Source organism: Poecilia reticulata, chromosome 17, assembly GCF_904066995.2.
Source record: "Poecilia reticulata chromosome 17, P_reticulata-male-v2, whole genome shotgun sequence".
Taxonomy (NCBI): Eukaryota; Metazoa; Chordata; class Actinopteri; order Cyprinodontiformes; family Poeciliidae; genus Poecilia; species Poecilia reticulata.
In genome coordinates, this window is record NC_088846.1 from 12,160,244 (window position 1) to 12,179,181 (window position 18,938).

An 18,938-nucleotide genomic window follows, 5' to 3' on the forward strand; every position below is an offset into this window, starting at 1 on the left:
ATGCAATACTTAAATATTTCAATGCTTTGCAGCTCATGAACTCATACAATAAGTCGAGGAGGAATAGTGGCAATATTTGCATATTTGATATTTCCAATGTGCATATTTTGTTTGCATTTTTTCCTTCACAACTATCCAACAAGTTTTTCAACTCCTGCAGTGTCCTGACCAGCTTGAATATCAAATCTTTAATGTAGCATAACGAAATAATTGCGGAACTATGCTTTATATCTGTACTATATGCATATAAAGATGACTATTTTTTTATGTAAATTTGTATGTAAAGCAAAAATAAACTATATGTTTTAATTGTTATAATTTATAAATAAATAACTGAACAAGCACATTATTGCTGTGAATACATAATCCTAATACAAATCAATTCAATAAGATTTTTTTTTTTAGCTTTCTTATGAACACAATCAGTTTAATTAGTAGTTCCTGTGTTCCAGATTGTGTCTCGGTGTGTTTCCATATGCAGAAACGAAACCAGGTCAGATATACAGCTGATAAGAGAGACAGCAGTAAGGCTGTAAAAAAAATGCCAATGTCAGAAATGCAGATTTTGTGAAGACTAAAGAAGTACGATGGAGCACAACCTTGAATGACTTTGGTTAGAAAAATGTCTGTAATATACTAAATTATAACTGCAGTTTGAATAAGTGAATGCCCACAATCATCTATGTTGTAGTAATTGTGCTCTGCTGTGTTGTTCGCAAAAGGACCATGACAACCAGAACATGAGCTGGTTTAGTCATAGAGGAGAGAGGGTGAGCTAATGCATCAATTAGAACCATGTTTTTTTTTTTTTTTTTGTAAGGTGCATGCAAATGTACATGACTGTGACAAAGATAAAAAAAAAAGTAAACTGAATCCCAGTTCAGTTTTATGTCTCAGTGTTTACATTTGAGACGACAAATGTGATGCTGCATCTTGTGTTTCAGGATGATGCAAAAATGCTAAACAAAAAAATCTCCAGAGATTCTCACTTTTTATAAAGGGAAAACAAGCATAAAAAACTTTTTGTTGGAATAATATTTCACAGCATTTTGTACAAAATTTTGTCAACTGCTTACATCATAAAACACTGTCTAAGAAAATGTTCTCTTCTAATACAGTGCAGTTAACAAAACCCTTACAACTAAGAAAAGCTCAAACAACGGATTGAACAACACATGTCTGGGTTGATTCTATTTTGACTGACAGACTTAAATTACATGAACACATGAACTTTGTCTAACTGAGAAAGTCTACTGCATGAGTTCAGATGAATTCTCTTTGTCTGGTGAGAAGGTAGAAGGCTATAGTTAGCAATGTATAAGAAAAACCCTAAAACAGTGACTTTGAATAAATAAAGGCTATCTGGTTTTGTGCATAGGGGAAATAGAAGGATTCAAAAAGTGTGTGAATTAAAAATATGAGGCAAATCAAGATTTTCAGAGTGAGCGTGATGGAAAATTATGATAATTTGTCTATATAGTGTGTAGATATCGGAATGTTTAGGCTCAAGTTTATTGCTGTGTGGGCAGGACGGTGGTAAATGGAATGATTCACATCTTTGACATGAAAGGTGAATTTGCTGTTCCTCTACCCGCCAGGCAGCTGCTGTGACAACGCTCTCTGGTCACGGAGGACAGTTTTAGGTGAGAGCGAGAGAGGTTCGTAGTAGAAGAAGAGCTGAGATCAATGCTTGCAGTTTCATAAGAGTGAAAGCACATTGCTGTTTTGAAAGGCCAACACTATGTGTCTAACCTCTGAACAAGACTGAATCGGTGGGGAGATCGTTTACTGAGAAACAGTGTTTACTGGACGGCTCGACAGCTACTCATTTAAGGGCGAGGAGTTATCCTGAAGATGCAGTTCAGCCTGATTTTAAACTCTTTTTTCTGTTTCACAATATGGATGAACTTGGTCCAAGCAAGTAAGTACTAAAATATCAAAAAGTTATTTATTAAGTGATCTGATTATATTGATACCTATATTATCTGTTTCTCTGTATAACATTTTTAGGCAATGGATCTCCTAATGGCTGTCCATGTACTGTGTTCATTCTAACATTGAGAAGTACACCAATCAGAAGGGGAACATCTGTCCCTTTAGTGCAATTGCATAAGTAGATTATTGTCTTACTCTGTCTTCATCATATCAATTATCTGATACAATACACTCCAGCTTTTTCATTAGATCTCCCAATTAAAAAAACCCAGTAGTAATAGTTGAAACAAAAACATTGTCAAATACTCTAATTATGTAATGCTGCATTGAGAAAGAAAAGTAATGACACAATTGAATAATAATAGTAATAATAAAAATAATAATTTATACAACTAACAATATATTTCAGGTTCCGTACAGTGAAAGAAAAGATGATTTGCTCCGATCCCAATGATGAATGGGCAAAATCTGTCATTAAGCAGCTGGAGAAAAGGAGAAAATGTAAACTTCAACCAATTGCAACTTCTCCTAGAGAAGGAACAAGCAGCTGGACTACACCATCAGCATCCTCCAAATTGTGCGGGGCCATTACAATAACACAGAAAAGAAATTTAAAAAAAAATGCTATGGAGGCCATCCAATAAAAAAACAGCAAATTATTCTGCACTTGGAGAAAAGACATAGTGAAACAATAACAACACAAAGAGCACTACCATTGTAAAGACCAACGTCAGCATAATCAAGCCCAACGTCATGATTAGGATCAGAACCAACATAAGAACTAACATTAGCAAAACATCAACCTCTTCATCAACACCATCATCAACGACTTTAACCTCAACATCCAAAAAATCCACTTCAAATCCAACACAGCATCAAGATCATTATCAATGAGGGTAATGGTGGTAGGAGTTCATCAACAATCAGCAGGTTGCTGGTTTGATCCTCGTCTCCCCCACCTCTGTCATTTGTCATCTGCTACCACCTCATGGTACTAGCAACGTAAGTGACAAAAAAGAAAGCATCCACACAAAGACGCCAAACACCCAGGAAATGAAAAAAAAAGGGATGGCACAGAAGATATACAAATGAATCAAAATGACTTCTTTTTGCACAGTTTCTTCTAAGAAATAGAACATGAAATGCTTTAATACTGTGGCTTTTAATGCTTTGCAGCTCATGAACACATAAGATAAGTTGAGGATGAATAGCGGCAATATTAGCAATATTTGATATGTTCCTATTTTTTTTTTTGCCATGTTTTCTTCGCAACTATTTAACACCTTCGGATTTTCTTGCACCGGAGGTGTGTAAAATTAAGCACCTAGGCACGCAAACTGTGTTTACAAACATTTGTGAAAGAATGGCTCACTATCAGGAGCTCAGTGAATTCCAGCGTGGAACTGTGATGGGATGCCACATGTGCAACAAATTGTGTCGTGGAATTTATTTTCTCCAAAATATTCCACAGTCAACAGTCAGCTGTATCATAAGAAAATGGAAGTGTTTAGGAATGACGGCAACCCAGCCATGAAGTGGTAGGCCATGTAAACTGACGGAGCGGGATCAGTGGATGCTGAAGCACATAATGCAAAGAGATTGCCAACTTTTTGCGAAGTCAACCACAACAGACCTCCAAGCTTCATGTGGTCTTCAAAATTTACTCAAGAACAATCTCAAAGAGCTTCATGGAACGGGTTCCATGGTCGAGCAGCTGCATGTAAGCAATAGATCACCAAGTGCAAAGCAAAGCGTCAGATGCAGTGGTTTAAAGCACGCCGCCGCTGGGCTCTAAAGCAGTGGAGGCATATTCTCTGAAGTGACAAATCATGCTTCTCCATCTGGCAATCTGACTGAGGAATCTGGGTTTGGTGGTTGCCAGGAGACAGGTACTTGTCCGACTGCATTGTGAATACTGTACAGTTTAGTGGAGGCGGTTTTCTGGTTTGGGGCTGTTTTTCAGGAGCTGGGCTTGGCCTTGAAGTTCCAGTGAGAGGAACTCTGAATGCTTCAGCATACCAAGACATTTTGAACAATTCTATACTCGCAACTTTGTAGGAAGAGTTTGGTGCTGGCCCCTTCCTCTTCCAACATGACTGCACCAGTGTACAAAGCAAGGTTCATAAAGACATGGATGGCAGAGTCTGGTGTGGATGAACTGGACTGGCCTGTACAGAATCCTGACCTCAACCCAATGGAATATCTTTGGGATGAATTTGAGCATAGATATTGTCATGTTCATGAAAGAACCATGACAACGATAACCTAAGCTCACTGGTTTAATCATAAAGGAGAGAGGACGGGCTAATGTATCAGTTAGAACCATGTTTTTTGTAAGGCACAGGCAAATTAACAGTTTTCACATATTTAGTTAGCAATGTAGAAGAAAAACCCTAAAAAATGTGACATTGAATAAATAAAGGTTTGATGGTTTTGTGCATAAGGTAAATAAAATGATTTAAAAAAATATGAGTCAAATCAAGATTTTCATAGTGAGTGTGGTGGAAAATTATGATAATTTGTCTGTATAGTGTGCAGACAGGAATGTTTATGCTCAAATTTAGTGCGGTGTGGGCAGAACCGGGATAAATGAAATGATTCACACCTTTGACACTGAAAGTTAAACTTGCTGTTTCCTGAGGTCGATATTTTGAGTTTCAGAAGAGTGAAAGCATGTTGCTGCTTGAAAGATGAACACCACATGTCTGTCGCCTGAACAAGACTGAGCAAGCAGAGAATCCAAAACCGGTTGGATTCTCTGCTCTTGTACAGAGATTGGTGGGGAGATTATTTACTGAGAAGCTGCGTTCACTGAAAGACTCGACAGCTACACATGTAAAGGAAAAGATTTATCCTGAAGATGCAGTTCAGCCTGATTTTAACTTCTCTTTTCTGTTTCACAATATGGATAAACATGGTCCAAGCAAGTAAGTACAAAAAAAATATATCCAAAAGTCATTGATTAAATGGTGTCAATATAATGTTGCTTAAATTATGTCTGTGTTTTACCTTTTTAGTCAACTGTCCTTGTGTTATGGTCTCTAAAGCAAGAGTCCATCATTCTAAAATTGAAGAATACACCATTCAGGATGATGGCACCTGTTTCCTTAGTGCAATTGTGTAAGTAGTTTGTTTTTTCTCCATGTTGGCCAAATCAGTTACATCTGCTCTCATCACAACATTCTGACAAATTCCGCAGACTTTCAGATATTTGCTTCCGAAAGACTGCAGAAATACATTTATGAGAGTTGTGTTTTTACCACAGCATTTTGTTTTAATGCACTGCAGCACATTTCAATAAACCTCCCGATCATTTAAAAACCTCTCAGTCACAGTTGTAAAAAAGATATTGTGAAATAATAAAATTATGTAACCTTTCATTAAAAAAAAAGATAAATCTGAATATTAATGATCTTAACAACTAAAAATCATTTTCAGATTTCGGACCGTGGGTGGAAAGACAATCTGCTCCAAGCCCAATGATGACTGGACAAACTATGTTATTCGACAGCTGGAGAAAAGACGGCATTAAAACAGCAGGGTCACAACCAAAATCAACACAAACATCAACACAGTCAACATCAGCATCCCCACCATGGTCTTCAGCTAGAGAAAAGGAAAACACTTCAATTTCAACCAAAAGCAAAATGTTCTAAAGAAGGAAAAAGTTGTTTTACTGCACCATCAGCATCCTCCAAATTATTCGGGGCCATCAAATTAACACACACGCCTAGAAAGAAAAGAAAATTAATAAAACATTTAAAGAAGTCATACAATAATATATATATTATTGGAGATGAGACAGAATTAAAAAATATAAACACCTGGATTACAGTCGCCATCAAAACCAACATCACTATAAACAACATCAGAACCAACATTAGCACCATCAACCAAAATATCAACCTTCTCAATAGCACCATCCTCAACGCCATCATCAACAACTTTAACCTCAATATCTGCCCAGGCAACTCCAAATCAATCCAACAGCAGCATCATCATAGCTGGTAGCTCTGGTCCTCTATATGACCGTATACTGGCAACATCCATGAAAAGAAAAGCATCCCCCTGAACGAAACGACCAGGAAAAAACAAAAAAAGGAGGAAAATAAAGAAATGGCAGAGAAGATGTACAAAGAAATCAAAGTGAATGCTGTTAACAAAGTTTCTTCCAAGAAATATAACATGCAATGTTTAAATACTGTGGGTTTCATGTGTTGCAGCTCATGAACACATAAGATTTTTGAGGATGAATAGTGGCAATATTTGATATTTCTTTTGTCAATATTTTGTTTGCATTTTTTTCACAACTGTACATGTAAAAATTAATGTATTTTCTTCTTAATAAATCTGTATTTAAGGAAAAAAAAAATTAAACTAGAAAATTTCTGAAGAAATTTAAAAGGGGCCTGCCAAAGTAAGTCTGTTCATTGGAATCCAGTGTTCAGATGCTGAAACTTGGTAACAATGCTAAGGTGAACTAAAATTTTGTCAATAGCATGGGGAGTAATATTACCATTATTATGTTGACTAATATTTGGACAACATTAGTCTATGCTAAAATTATGCAAAATATGCTAAAATTATGCAAAATACTAAAGTTAGCTTAAGTAATGTCAGTAGAATGTGGGTTATCACCAGCATGTTGACTTACATTGACTCTCTCATTTCAGTATGATTAACATAGATAATACTTTTTTTTTTTTAAATGAGCAAAATTCTTATTTTAGGTACTTGGCTAATGTTAGCATGAGGGCTATCATTAGCATATTGAGTCACTAGCATCTTGGTACTATCTGCAGGATGAGGGTTATAGCTAGCCTGTTGACTAACAAAAATATTACTCTATTCAGTATGCTAACATTAGTGTACAAAGTAAAGTTATCTAAAATGCTTAGTTTAACTTAAGTACAGTCAGTATCACTGCTCTCCTATGCATGGCTTTAGCAGGTCCCAATAAGCCTGCTAAGTTGGGTGTAGAACAATATGTGCCTGCCGTGCATTTGCATGGTGCAAACCCCAATTAATTCAATAAGATATTCTTTAGAATTGCTTATGAAGACAATTAGCTTAATTATTGGTTTCTATGTTCCAGATTGTGCCTCAGTATGTGTGCTGTGGTGGCGCAGGGCCAAAGCACGACCCACGTATTGAGGCCTTAGTCCTCGTGGTGGTGGTCACAGTTTCGATACATTTGCCGCATGTCTTCCCCCTCTCATTACCATGTTTCCTGTCGAAGTACTTTCAAACAGAAGACAACTAGAGCCAACAAAACCTTAAAAAAAAGAAGAAATGCACACTGTGTGAACAGTTAAGAAGAAAGTTGGAACACAACTTTGAGTGACTTGTATTGTATAAGTGTTAAGTTGTGATGTTCATGAAAGGACCATGACCATAACAATGTTTGATCATACGGGAGAGGGGATGAGCTAATGCATGAGTTAGAATCATTTTTATTTGTAAGGCAAATTAAAATGACAAAATAAAAAAAATTCTAATCTGGGTCCCAGAGTGGAAAAATGCTGGCTTTATGTTTCAATGTTTACATATGTAATGCTTCATCCTGTGTTTTGCACTCACATTCTTTCTTAATCAGTTTACACAAATGTTCTTCTCCATGTGGATTTAGCTTCAGAAAGAGTTTTGTAGCTCATATTTTTATGTAGAGTACTCCAGTTGACAGTAAGTATATCAAAAATTGTAGAAGTCAAACAGTTTAGCTAGATGACTACACAGAAGGGTCAAGGAGGATGAGTGGAAAGGGTCAAAACTATGGTTTAGGATGATGGGCGACAACGGAAAACCAGAGATTCTCACTTTTTCTAAAAATGAAAACAAGAATAAAAGATGCTAATATCTCAAAAAACCTTTTATGTTGGAATAATATTTCACAACTGCTTACATCTTAAGATGGAGTCTAAGAAAACCTTCTCTTCTAATACAGTGCAGTTAACAAAACCCTTACAAGTAAGAAAAGCTCAAACAACTGATTGAACAACACATGTCTGGGTCGATTCTATTTTGACTGACAGACTTAAATTACATGAACACATGAACTTTGTCTAACTGAGAGAGTCTACTGCATGAGTTCAGATGAGTTCTCTTTGTCCGGTGAGAAGGTAGATCGCCATAGTTAGCAATGTATAAGAAAAACCCTAAAAAAAATTGTGACATGGGGTAAATAAAAGTAAGATGGTTTTGTGCATAGGGGAAATAGAAGGATTCAAAAAGTGTGTGAATTAAAAATATGAGGCAAATCAAGATTTTCAGAGTGAGTGTGATGGAAAATTATGATAATTTGTCTATATAGCGTGTAGATATAGGAATGTTTAGGCTTAAGTTTAGTGCCGTGTGGGCAGGGCGGTGGTAAATGGAATGATTCACATTAAGTTCATCTGTCAGTGACAAAGATGTTTCCTCTACCCGCAATGCGGCTGCTGTGACAACTCTCTCTGGTCGTGGGGGAAACAACTACGTAGGAGGGAAAGGGGCTTGTAGTATAAGAAGATCTGAGATCAAAACTCATCGTCACAGAAGAGTGAAAGCACCCTGCTGCTTGAGAGAAGAACACCACGTGTCTGTCGCCTGAACAAGACTCATTGGATTCTCTGCTGTTGTACACATTTCGGCAGGGAGATTGTTTACTGAACTGTGTTGACTGAAGGACTCAACAGCTACACATTTAAGAGCAAATATTTATCCTGAAGATGCAGTTCAGCCTGATTTTAACTTCTCTTTTCTGTTTCACAACACGGGTGAACATGGTCCGAGCAAGTAAGTGAGAGGAAAAACATATCAGAAGTCATTGATTAAGTGGTTTGAATATAATGATACTTAAAATATGTCTCTGTGTTTTACCTTTTTAGCTGACTGCGATTGTGTTGTGCTCTCCAAAACAAGAGTCCATCATTCTAAAATTAAGGAATACACCATTCAGGATGATGACGGCAACTGTCTCTTTAGAGCAATTGTGTAAGTAGTTGATGTTTTTTGCATTGTTTTAAACTGTCAGTTACATCTGATTTCATTACAACATCTCTGTTTGTTAATCAGAGTGCAAATGACTCTTTTTTTATTTTTTTTTTATTTCTGATGTGTAGCAGATTTGTTTTTACCTTTGCATTTTGTTTAATGCACTATGTGCATTTCATTTAATCTCACAATCGTCACAGGAACAACATTTTTGCAAAACAGGCTGAAAGATGCGTTATTCTCAGTGTAATCTTACATTTATAATGTGAAACAACGATAAAACTGAATGATAATGATTTTAACCAAAAATCATTTTCAGGTTTCGGACAGTGGGCGGAAAGACCATTTGCTCCAACCCCAAAGACGACTGGGCAAATCATGTTATTCAGCTACTGAAAAAAAGCCAGAATCCAAACATATCAAAAGACTCATCAGGATCAGAATCACCATCAGGCCCATCAACAGCACAAGAATCAGAACAAACAGGAACACCAGCATTATCACCAGGATCAGAGCTACCATCTGCACCAGCATTAGTGCCATCAACACCAGCAGTATCATCTGGATCAGAACAAACAGAAACACCAGCATTAGCACCAGGAACAGAGCTACCATCTGCACCAGCATTAGTGCCATCAACACCAGCAGTATCATCTGGATCAGAACAAACAGGAACACCAGCATTAGCACCAGGAACAGAGCTACCATCTGCACCAGCATTAGTGCCGTCAACACCAGCAGTATCATCTGGAGCAGAACAAACAGGAACACCAGCATTAGTGCCATCAATGTCATCAATGTCACCAGGATCAGAACAAACAACAGCACCAACATCAGCACTAGGATCAGAAACACCATCAACACCATCAGTAGCAGCACCATCAGGTCCAGCATCATTATCAGAATCAGAATCAACATCAGAACCAACATCAGCACCATCAACTGAAACATCAGCCTCTTCAACAGCACCATCCTCAACACCATCATCAACAACTTTAAATCCAATTTCTGCAAAATCCACTCCAAATCCAACATCAGCACCAAACACCACTTCTGGTGCCTCTGGTACCAGGTCAGCACTTTACCATATTCTAGCAACGTCCTCGACAACAAGAAGAGCATCCACACAAAGACGTTCAACACTAAGCAGAAGATGAAACGAGGAAATGAAGAACTGGCAAAGAAGATGTACATAGGAATCTAAGTGGCCGCTTTCTGCAACGTTACTTCAAAGACTTATGGCACGCAATATTTAAATACTGTGGCTTTCAATGCATCGCACCTCACGGACACATAAAATAAATTCACAATGAAGGGTTGCGATACTTGTGTGTTTGATTTTTCTATTTCTTTGTGTCTTGTTTGCAATTTTTACTCCTCATTTATTCAACACCCAAAGATTGTAACTCCTCCTGTGGATCAACGCTTTAATGTAGCACAATAAAATAATTGTAAAGTTATACTTTATACCTGGACTGTGTGCATGTAAAGATGAATGACTATTTATTTATAAAATTTGTATGTAATGCAAAAAAAAAAACTATTATCACTTAAAATCAAATCATAATTCAACAAATGTGCTTTTGCTGTGAATAAACGTAAAATCTTAATACTACCTCAGTTTGTCATTATTTCTTGGAGTTGCTTATGAGCACAATGAGTTTAATTGCTGGTCTTTGTGAATCAGATTGCGTGTCAGTGGGTTTTGCATATGCAGGCAGGAAACCAGCTCAGACATACAGCTGATGAGAGAGACAGCAGCAACGGTGTAGGTAAATGCCAACGTCGGAAATGCAGATTGCGTGAGCAGTTAAGAAGTAAGATGGAAAAAAAATTTCAAACAACACTGGTCAGAAAAAAGACCTAAAATAAAAGGTCTTTTTTAAGTTAAAATACAAAGTTAAAATAGTTAATGCACGCAGTCATTATTTTTTTAGTGACTGCGTTCTTCTAGTTGTTTTATATTGTCATGTTCACAGAGACCACGTCAACAATGCGAGTTCGCTGGTTTGAGCAGAGGAGAGAGGATGAGCTGGTGCAGAAACGGACTAGACCCGTTGTTTATACAAAACGGTAGACAAACCAAGATCAACTGATTATGCTGCATTTCATTTACCTCATAAAGAGGCATGTTTAAAAAGTTTAATGCATGTGGGTTACACAGGAGAACAAGAAAGGATAAATGGAACTAAAATGTAATGTGAAAAGAAACAAAACAGACCAGCTGTATAGAAAGGGCTGAAGAAAAAGAGGAAGCGATGGTGAGAGGAAATGGACAGGAATAAATGCATGGTGGACATGGATGAAGAGGTTGCAACACATGACAAAATTTGCTCAGTGGGTCAGCCAGCCATACAGACAAACATACAAATTTAACTAATTTCTTGCGAATATAGTATAATTATAAAACAGCTAAGCAAAAGTTAAGTATTAATGTTAAATTCCCCTATTGACAATGGGGGCTCCATAGCCCATATGTGCTAAATCAAGCCTCAGACAGTCTGCAATGGTCCCAATCCCTAAGCTTTTTAACTCAGATGTTACTATGATTTATCTTCAATAACTTTACAAAATGTTTCCATTTTCCACACATCGTCATCCTGTTTTCACTTTTGCATTGTAAATGCAATAAAGTAATTCAACATATTTCCATTTCTTTCTGGAGGTTTTTATATCTTAGCAACTAAAACAGATTAAAACAGAGATCCATTATTCTTTTTTAAAGAGATCAGGTTTTATAATGACAAATCAGAGGAATAAAAAACTGATCATCACTTACTTGTTATTAAGATTTTGCAATGAGCCTATTTATAAACAATTGACCCAAAAGAAGTGGTTTCTGTACCCACAAGGAGTTCCTTAAAACGTCTTTACTCTCTTTCTGGGATTTTCTTGCATTGCACCATAATGTACTTTCACAAGCACTTTACTTACAGAAATTATCACTCCAGATAATGATGACTTAAAATTTCTTGACTACGCAAACTATATTAAACAGAGATATGGAGTTTGCGTAATTCCTTAGGTAAGTGAGCCCAAATTGTTGGCAAAAGCACCTAATGTGCAATCAACTAAGCCACCCACAACTCACTATTTGAAAGTGAGGAAAAAAAACACTCTTTAAAGTGGTGCATAGTGGCTACATTTTTCCGTTATTAAAAAGTTAATGAGTAGCACATCAACGTGGGATAAAATGCTGATTCATAAGGTTACTTTCCTGATGAGTGTAAAAAAAAACAAGAAGATGAAAGTCTAAAGTGATGATTACTTCTTATCAGTATGGAACTGCATCCTACATAACCAATCAAATTTGAGATGAGCATTTCTACCTTAGTTTGGTAAATGGATCAGTTGTGTTAATGCGTAGAAAACCTTTTAAAATTTTTGGGTAAAATTATTTAACACCCCAGAAACTTTCCATACTCTCGGTGGGATGAAATGAACAGATGTATGTATTTATTTATTGGATTTTTACATTTTTGTCTTGATTGAAGAAGATGATGACTATATGGTTTGAATATGATTTATTAAAGTGGACGGGGGTCTTCTCTGATGACACCACTGGGTGAGTATGGTGGAAAATGATGACTGTCTCTGTAATCAGGACTAGGAAGGTTTAATCTTGTGTTTGTTTCACTCTCACTTGTTCTGTGGTTAATGGACTGATTGTCATCTTTGACTTTTGAGGGGTAAAAAAAACTATTTCCTCTCCCCACTCTGTTACCACAGTAACAGACTTCTGGGGACCGGATATGGTTGAGGGAGGAGAGAGGGGCTTGTAAATGACACAGAAGAAGGGCTCAAAAATTGAATTAATGTGATCCTTCGATCTCAGAGTGATCGATGCGCTTGATACTTGCCAACTGAAGGCGAGGTTTGACTCTGAAGATGCAATTCAGATTGATTTTAAATGCTCTTCTTTTTTTCGCTGCATGGATGAACTTGGTCCAAGCAAGTAAGTGCAAGGAAATATCAAAGTGTCATTGACTGAGTGGTCTGAGTGTATTAATGCTTAAATCATTTGTTTCTGTGTGTCATCTTTGTAGCCGGTGGACCTGGAAATAACTGTCCGTGTGTTTCGGTCTCCAGTATAAATATCCCTTATACCAAGATTAAGGAATACACCATTCAGATGGAACCTGTCTGTCTCTTTCGTGTAGTTGTGTAAGTAATCTGTGCTTTTTCACCGTCTTGAACATATCAGGTACATCTGATCTTCATTTGTCCAAATTAATCATTTTTCAGATTTGTATTTATAGTGTTTGTGAAATGGTTTGTTTTTAACCTTTTACACATTTTAGTGAATACAGAATGTTTTATCTGATCTCCTGGTCATCCCAAAAAAAAATAAAAAATAAAAATAAAAACCTAGCAATGGTCTAAAAAATAGTAAATATGAACAAAACTATACCAAAAGAGACCCTTGATATGTCAGCAGAAAGAGAAGAAAACCCAATTTACATCCCGTGGAAGAGGTTCAGGGGTTGCAAAGAATCACTGTCATCCCTTTACTTTGTTGTACAGTTAAACATATTAGCTGGTGAAGAACGATGAGGCTCCTTCCAGCCCATTTCATTGCCGATTGTTTCCAGCCTGTTGTGTGATTGTGTCCTGCAATGTGAAGCAAGATTTATCTGAGTTAGAAGATTTCAATATGTATATATCATCAAATAAATGTCATTTATGTTTAAAAACATTTGCAGGTTCCGGACGGTGCATGGAAGGATAATTTGCGCTGACCCCAACAGCAAGTGGGCAAAGCATGTTATCCAGAAGCTGGAGGCAAATAAAAGAATTCAACACTTCAGCCAATGACAAAATGTCCAAACCAGTGGGACTACACCATCGGACCATCACATCAGCGCACAAACCTGAAAAGGAAAGAAAATGAAGCAAAGCTAAAAAAGTAATCCAAGAGTAAAAGCACGATGTAATGAAAGTGTCTCTTACCAGCCAATTCTATTCTATTTATTTGGATATTTAATATTTTAATGCAGTGCTTTTCAGTCAACTCAAATCACAAGCCTGACAGAATAATGGGATGATTGGTCCAGGCACTTGCTATTCAGAGATGCATATAGTTAATCTTTAATAATCAGAAAACACTAAAAACAATGTCACTTCAAATTAAATCTGAAAATAAACAAACAATGTCAAGTACAAAACATTTGTCTCCTCAGTATGTGATATGTTATAAAACTGCTTGTGCAATTTCCACTTGGTGTCCAAGTGATTGGGTTGCAAGTCGCTGCTTCAGTGATGAAAAAAAAGCACAATAATCTGGGGAAACAAAACCATATATGGTAAATCTGCAATATATTATAATAAAGCTTGGTAGTGTTGGTAATGCATTACTGTTGGCTATTAATCTGGTATGCAAATAAATTATTTATTGAACAAATGTGTGTGTATTCTGTCAATACAAGACATTGCTGCAAAGTGAAATCCATCTGGACATAAAAACAGAGAAAAGGTAACAACACAAATAAGAGCCTTAAGGGATTAGAAGAGTTTGACTATTACATTAAAAACATATCATTTTAAATAACATCACAATTAAAAAGTATTCAACAAACTACTGCATAACCAAATTTCCATCCAAATAACTCGTCCTATCAGATGGACAGTGGTGTCCATACGAAGTAAGCTATGAGGCCACAGCTTAGGAAAATACAGAGGATTTTCCAAGATTTAACACACAACTAGTACTTGGATGATATGAACAGGACTCATATGTGCCTGGTTGGATTTTGTTGACTTATAGCCAGAAACACTACATGGGGGGAGGGGGGGCATTAGGACAATTACAAGGGCCGGGTTCCAACATCGGCCCATTGACCCCCAGTAATCAGGACTCATCGCACATCATGTGACTCGTGTGTTGTGCTGTGGTGCAGCTTGAATGAATCGCGTCCCGATGCTCAGCTCACTGTGTCTCTCATGGACTCTGAAATGGGTTGTTGCTGCTTTAAGAGAAGGACGACAATGGCAGCTGTGCTGCCTAGAAAAATAATAAAATCATGAGATATTGCGAAAATTCAATATTACGAGATCCACTGCCTCTAGTTCCACCAGGGACCTAAAGGTAGCTTGTTATTTTAGATTTGGTCAAAAGTTAGTCTTAGAAAGCAAAATTTCTTCTGTCCTGCAATCCTTTTGCTGTTCAAATGGCAAAAGAAAATTTTTCATCATCATCAAGACACAACATTTAGGTCAGAGGACTTAAATCAGAACCTACTATCACAGCTGGGATCAGCAGTCAGAAAACAACAAGTAAAGTCAGCTTACGTGATGTAGTCAGGAAGCTTGCTGAACCCACACAAACCCAAGATCTTTCACGAGAAACTCAAAATTGCACAGAAACTCTGCATACAACACATCTAAAACTACAGCACCAAACATTCATGTCGCGCACAGGGCAGCCATCTATAAATTTTATGGACACGCAAACTATGGCTGTTTTATGTCTAATCTGGCATATAGTGGTCTTCTGCATTTAAAGCAAGAACTCAAATGCATTGTTATGTAAGTTTTTTAAATCTTTTCTGGGTGCAGGTTGTTGATTTAACATATAGGTGTAAGTAGGGCACAGCTGGCCGTTGTTTTTTTTTTTGCAGCACTTTATCTTGTTCATTGCCATCCTGCCAGTCGCATCGCAACGTATGTTTTTCCTGTTTACTGTGATGCAAATAAAGGACCACAAAATCAAACCTAGTGGTTGCCGATTGAAACATAAAAGCATGCGCTAAGACAGATAGTTGGCTCAAACTCTTAACCATTAAAAACGATGTGTAGGTTGGCTACTATAAGATTGTATCATCAATATACTTTATACTTTGTATTATTACACTTTGTCTTTCAGGGGTGTTTATTTTTGAGATGGTGGACCTGTGCTACCACACCAATTACCACATCCTGCGTGCTGAGTTGAGCAAATGTGTACAACCCTGCATGTGCTTCTGGGGGTCTGATTTAGAAGAATAGTATTAGAGGGGCTGTTTCCTCTCTTCTAAGAATTATACAAAACTTTTCAGAAAACCTGCCTTGCTGATAGGCAACACTCAACATGTTAAAAGCAACAGGTGTTGCTTTTAAAAACTTGCTTTGGAGCTGTGGTAAGTAACGGTGTGCAAGCAAGTTTTAAAGAAACCTGTTGTATAGGTAGAAACTCATTTTTTTTTCCTTTTTAAAAGTGTATTGCAATACAATATCACTGTGCACGCCAGACAGAAGTGCCTATAAATGTTGTTTGTTTTGGGGGGAGGGGCAAACATATGACCTTTCATTTGTATTGTGGTGCATCCTAGGCAGAAAACCGTGTCACCCATTTTAAAAACCACAAGTGGTGGCAGAGTTGCTCTAAGGAGAAAAGGAGTAAGAACAGTGCCAGTGGGGGTAGGAGAGCGTGCTGGTTATTGAAACAAGGAAGAGAAACAAAGCTCTGGGCATTACTCAACAAGAACAGAGACTGAGCTATGGTTTTTCACTAGAAACACAGCAATGGTTAGTGGTATCTTTGTCTACTGCACACATCAGACAGAGAGCCAAACTCTTCCAGCTCCTTTTACGCAGAAGACTTGATGAGCTGGGAGAGGACAGCAGCAGGACTGTCCACACAATCAGAGAGAGAGAGAGAGAGAGAGAGAGAAAAAAAAAACACACACAGCGGTCCAAGGTCCTGAGATCCTGTCCACAAACAGGATTGGTGACAAAGGAAATCCCTGGCAAATTCCAACATGCCCTGCAAAACAGGCCCAACATTGTGCTGAGAAAGCGGACGCAGCTCTTGCTTTTGTATAAATTCAACATGAAGCAACATAATGAACTTATTCTCCCATTTCTAGCTGAGTATAGAACTCTGGTTCAATGTTACAAAATAAGAAATTGTGAAGCAAAAGTACACACTAAATATCTGCAAAACGTTCAACAGTTAAGAACTCTTCAATTTCATTTAATAAATGCTTGTGTCAAACACAAATGCAGGTCTTCTTAGAGATCTTAAAATTAAATCCCTTTTTAGCAAAATGTTAATGTTACTTATAATTTAGAGTCTTACTGGAAACTATGTCAATGTTCTCAACATTGCTACCTAGCAATGGTCTAAAAAAATACTAAATATGAACAAAACTATACCAAAAGAGACCTTTGATATGTCAGTAGAAAGAGAGAAGAAAACCCAATTTACATCCCGTGGAAGAGACACAGACAAATCTGTGTTTTGGATTGTGTCTCGTTATGTTTGCATATGAAGGAAACCAGCTCAGACAAATATCTACAACAGTAAAAACGGCCTAAATATCTAGATTAAAGGAAATACATAACCTAGTTTAACTCTATATTCAGAATTTTTAAAGGAAATCATTTCATTGTCTAAATACATTGTTGCCTTTCACTACATTACAGTGCAAAGCAGTGTTCCAGCTGAATCAAAATGCCATTATTTCCTCACATTCAACTATTGGTTTCAGACAGCTCATGGAAACAAATATCTCTGACTCATAAGGCAACTGGGCAAATATATCATTCAGAAGCTGCACTCAGACCGAACATGACGTGAAGTAGAAAGATATTCATTCAGGAGAAATCAATGCTGTGCAAGTTCACTCAAACAAGCTCAGTTCAGTTCACATGAGTTAGAACTGAATGAAATTACATCCATATTTCACTACATAGTTAAAAAAAAAAAAAAAAAAAAACGATACAGGCCGCATCATCATTTGCCAGTTAGAGTTCAAATTATGTTATGCAGCTTGTGCAGACTTGGCGTTCCTAGGTTACGTCTGTTTAATTCTCACTTGCTCCATTTGCTCATTTTGATTTGACACAATTTCAAGTGTAGCTCATTTTTCACATATTTTCATGCTTTAGTTGACAGGCTGATCATAGCACAGCCTCTTTCATAGCAGGCATTCAACTTTCATAAAATCTGCATTTTGGTTCTATCTCCCCCCCCCCCAAAAAAATTTTTTTTTCCATTTGTGAAAAAGTGTTTGTCACCTTCTAGACGTCTTGTTTTTACTTTTTTTTTTCTCAAGTAAATCTTTCAGATCGTCTAATGTTTATATCAAACAAACATAGCCCAAATTCAAAATGCGGTTTTTATAGGATTATATTTAAGGAGGAAAAGGTATTCAAGCCAACTTGGCCCTAGGTGAAGATATTATTGCCCCATTTTATATCAGAAGTTAATGTAATCAAATTGGAACATGTTTTAGAAAACTAACCTGTTGTATTAGCAACTGCCAGGTCTACAGTTTCATAACATTACTTGAATTTCACATACCTGACAGCCTTATGTTGACTAAAGGATCTCAAATTGCAGCACATCATCCCAATGTTTATAAAAAAATAAGCTTAAGAACAGATCAGGTTGGTGACAGCTTTCCCTCTGGAAATACATTGGGACTCCAGTTATGCACCATGAGAGCCATAATCTATAAGCGGAGAAGACACGGAACAGTACTGAACCTTCCCAGGAGAGGGCGACCTACCAAAATTCCCCTGTGGTAACCAATCCAGAAGATCACAAGCCACACTTGCCTCTCTTCAGGTTATTTTTGGGGAAATATTCTTTGTTGGATGTATCTGGTGTAAATCCAGTAATATTTTCATGAAACATGATGATTGTAGTGTGGTGATCTGCAGTGATGTGTTGGTTATGAGAAAAAAGGTTTATTTTCCCTACTATTTTATTTGGTGAAGCTGCATTTGAACTGTGGTAGTGTGTCTTCAAGAAGCAGGAAAGGAGGGGCATGCAAGATATACCAGAGCAGGTGAGAGTAAGCGGTGAGAAAGAGAGAGGAAAAAAATGAGAGAAGATGGCAAAAATAAAAAAGAAAAAAAAACAGAACAAAAATAGTATGCATTTTAGTTAATTTAAAGGTGAAAGAAAGTGTCCGATGTTAAAATCTCTCATTAAACAAGTTCAACAAACAACCCGCACAAATAAAAATTTTTTTTTTTACTTTAACACTAAAATTTAACACTTGTACCATTAAGTTTATACATGTTTTGTATTAGTAAAACTTATG

At 37.0% G+C, this 18,938-nt stretch overlaps 1 protein-coding gene across 1 annotated transcript; it reads left to right on the forward strand.

Annotated features, from left to right (window-relative positions):
• Window positions 1-4,405: 4,405 nt before the first annotated feature.
• On the forward strand, window positions 4,406-10,522 carry LOC108167082 (uncharacterized). Its single transcript, XM_081598711.1, has 5 exons — window positions 4,406-4,862; window positions 4,953-5,055; window positions 5,374-8,709; window positions 8,802-8,907; window positions 9,227-10,522. Exons 3-5 carry the CDS (start codon window positions 8,643-8,645, stop codon window positions 10,062-10,064), a joined length of 1,011 nt encoding a protein of 336 aa, XP_081454837.1. The 5' UTR covers window positions 4,406-4,862; window positions 4,953-5,055; window positions 5,374-8,642; the 3' UTR covers window positions 10,065-10,522.
• The last annotated feature ends 8,416 nt before the right edge of the window (window positions 10,523-18,938 follow it).

Bases quoted from the DNA above. Each gene is read 5' to 3' on its own strand.
- LOC108167082 (XM_081598711.1), top strand. From the start codon at position 8,643: ATGCAGTTCAGCCTGATTTTAACTTCTCTTTTCTGTTTCACAACACGG. The intron at 8,710-8,801 runs GTAAGTGAGAGG...TTACCTTTTTAG, and splicing joins GGTGAACATGGTCCGAGCAA to CTGACTGCGATTGTGTTGTG. The intron at 8,908-9,226 runs GTAAGTAGTTGA...AATCATTTTCAG, and splicing joins TGTCTCTTTAGAGCAATTGT to GTTTCGGACAGTGGGCGGAA.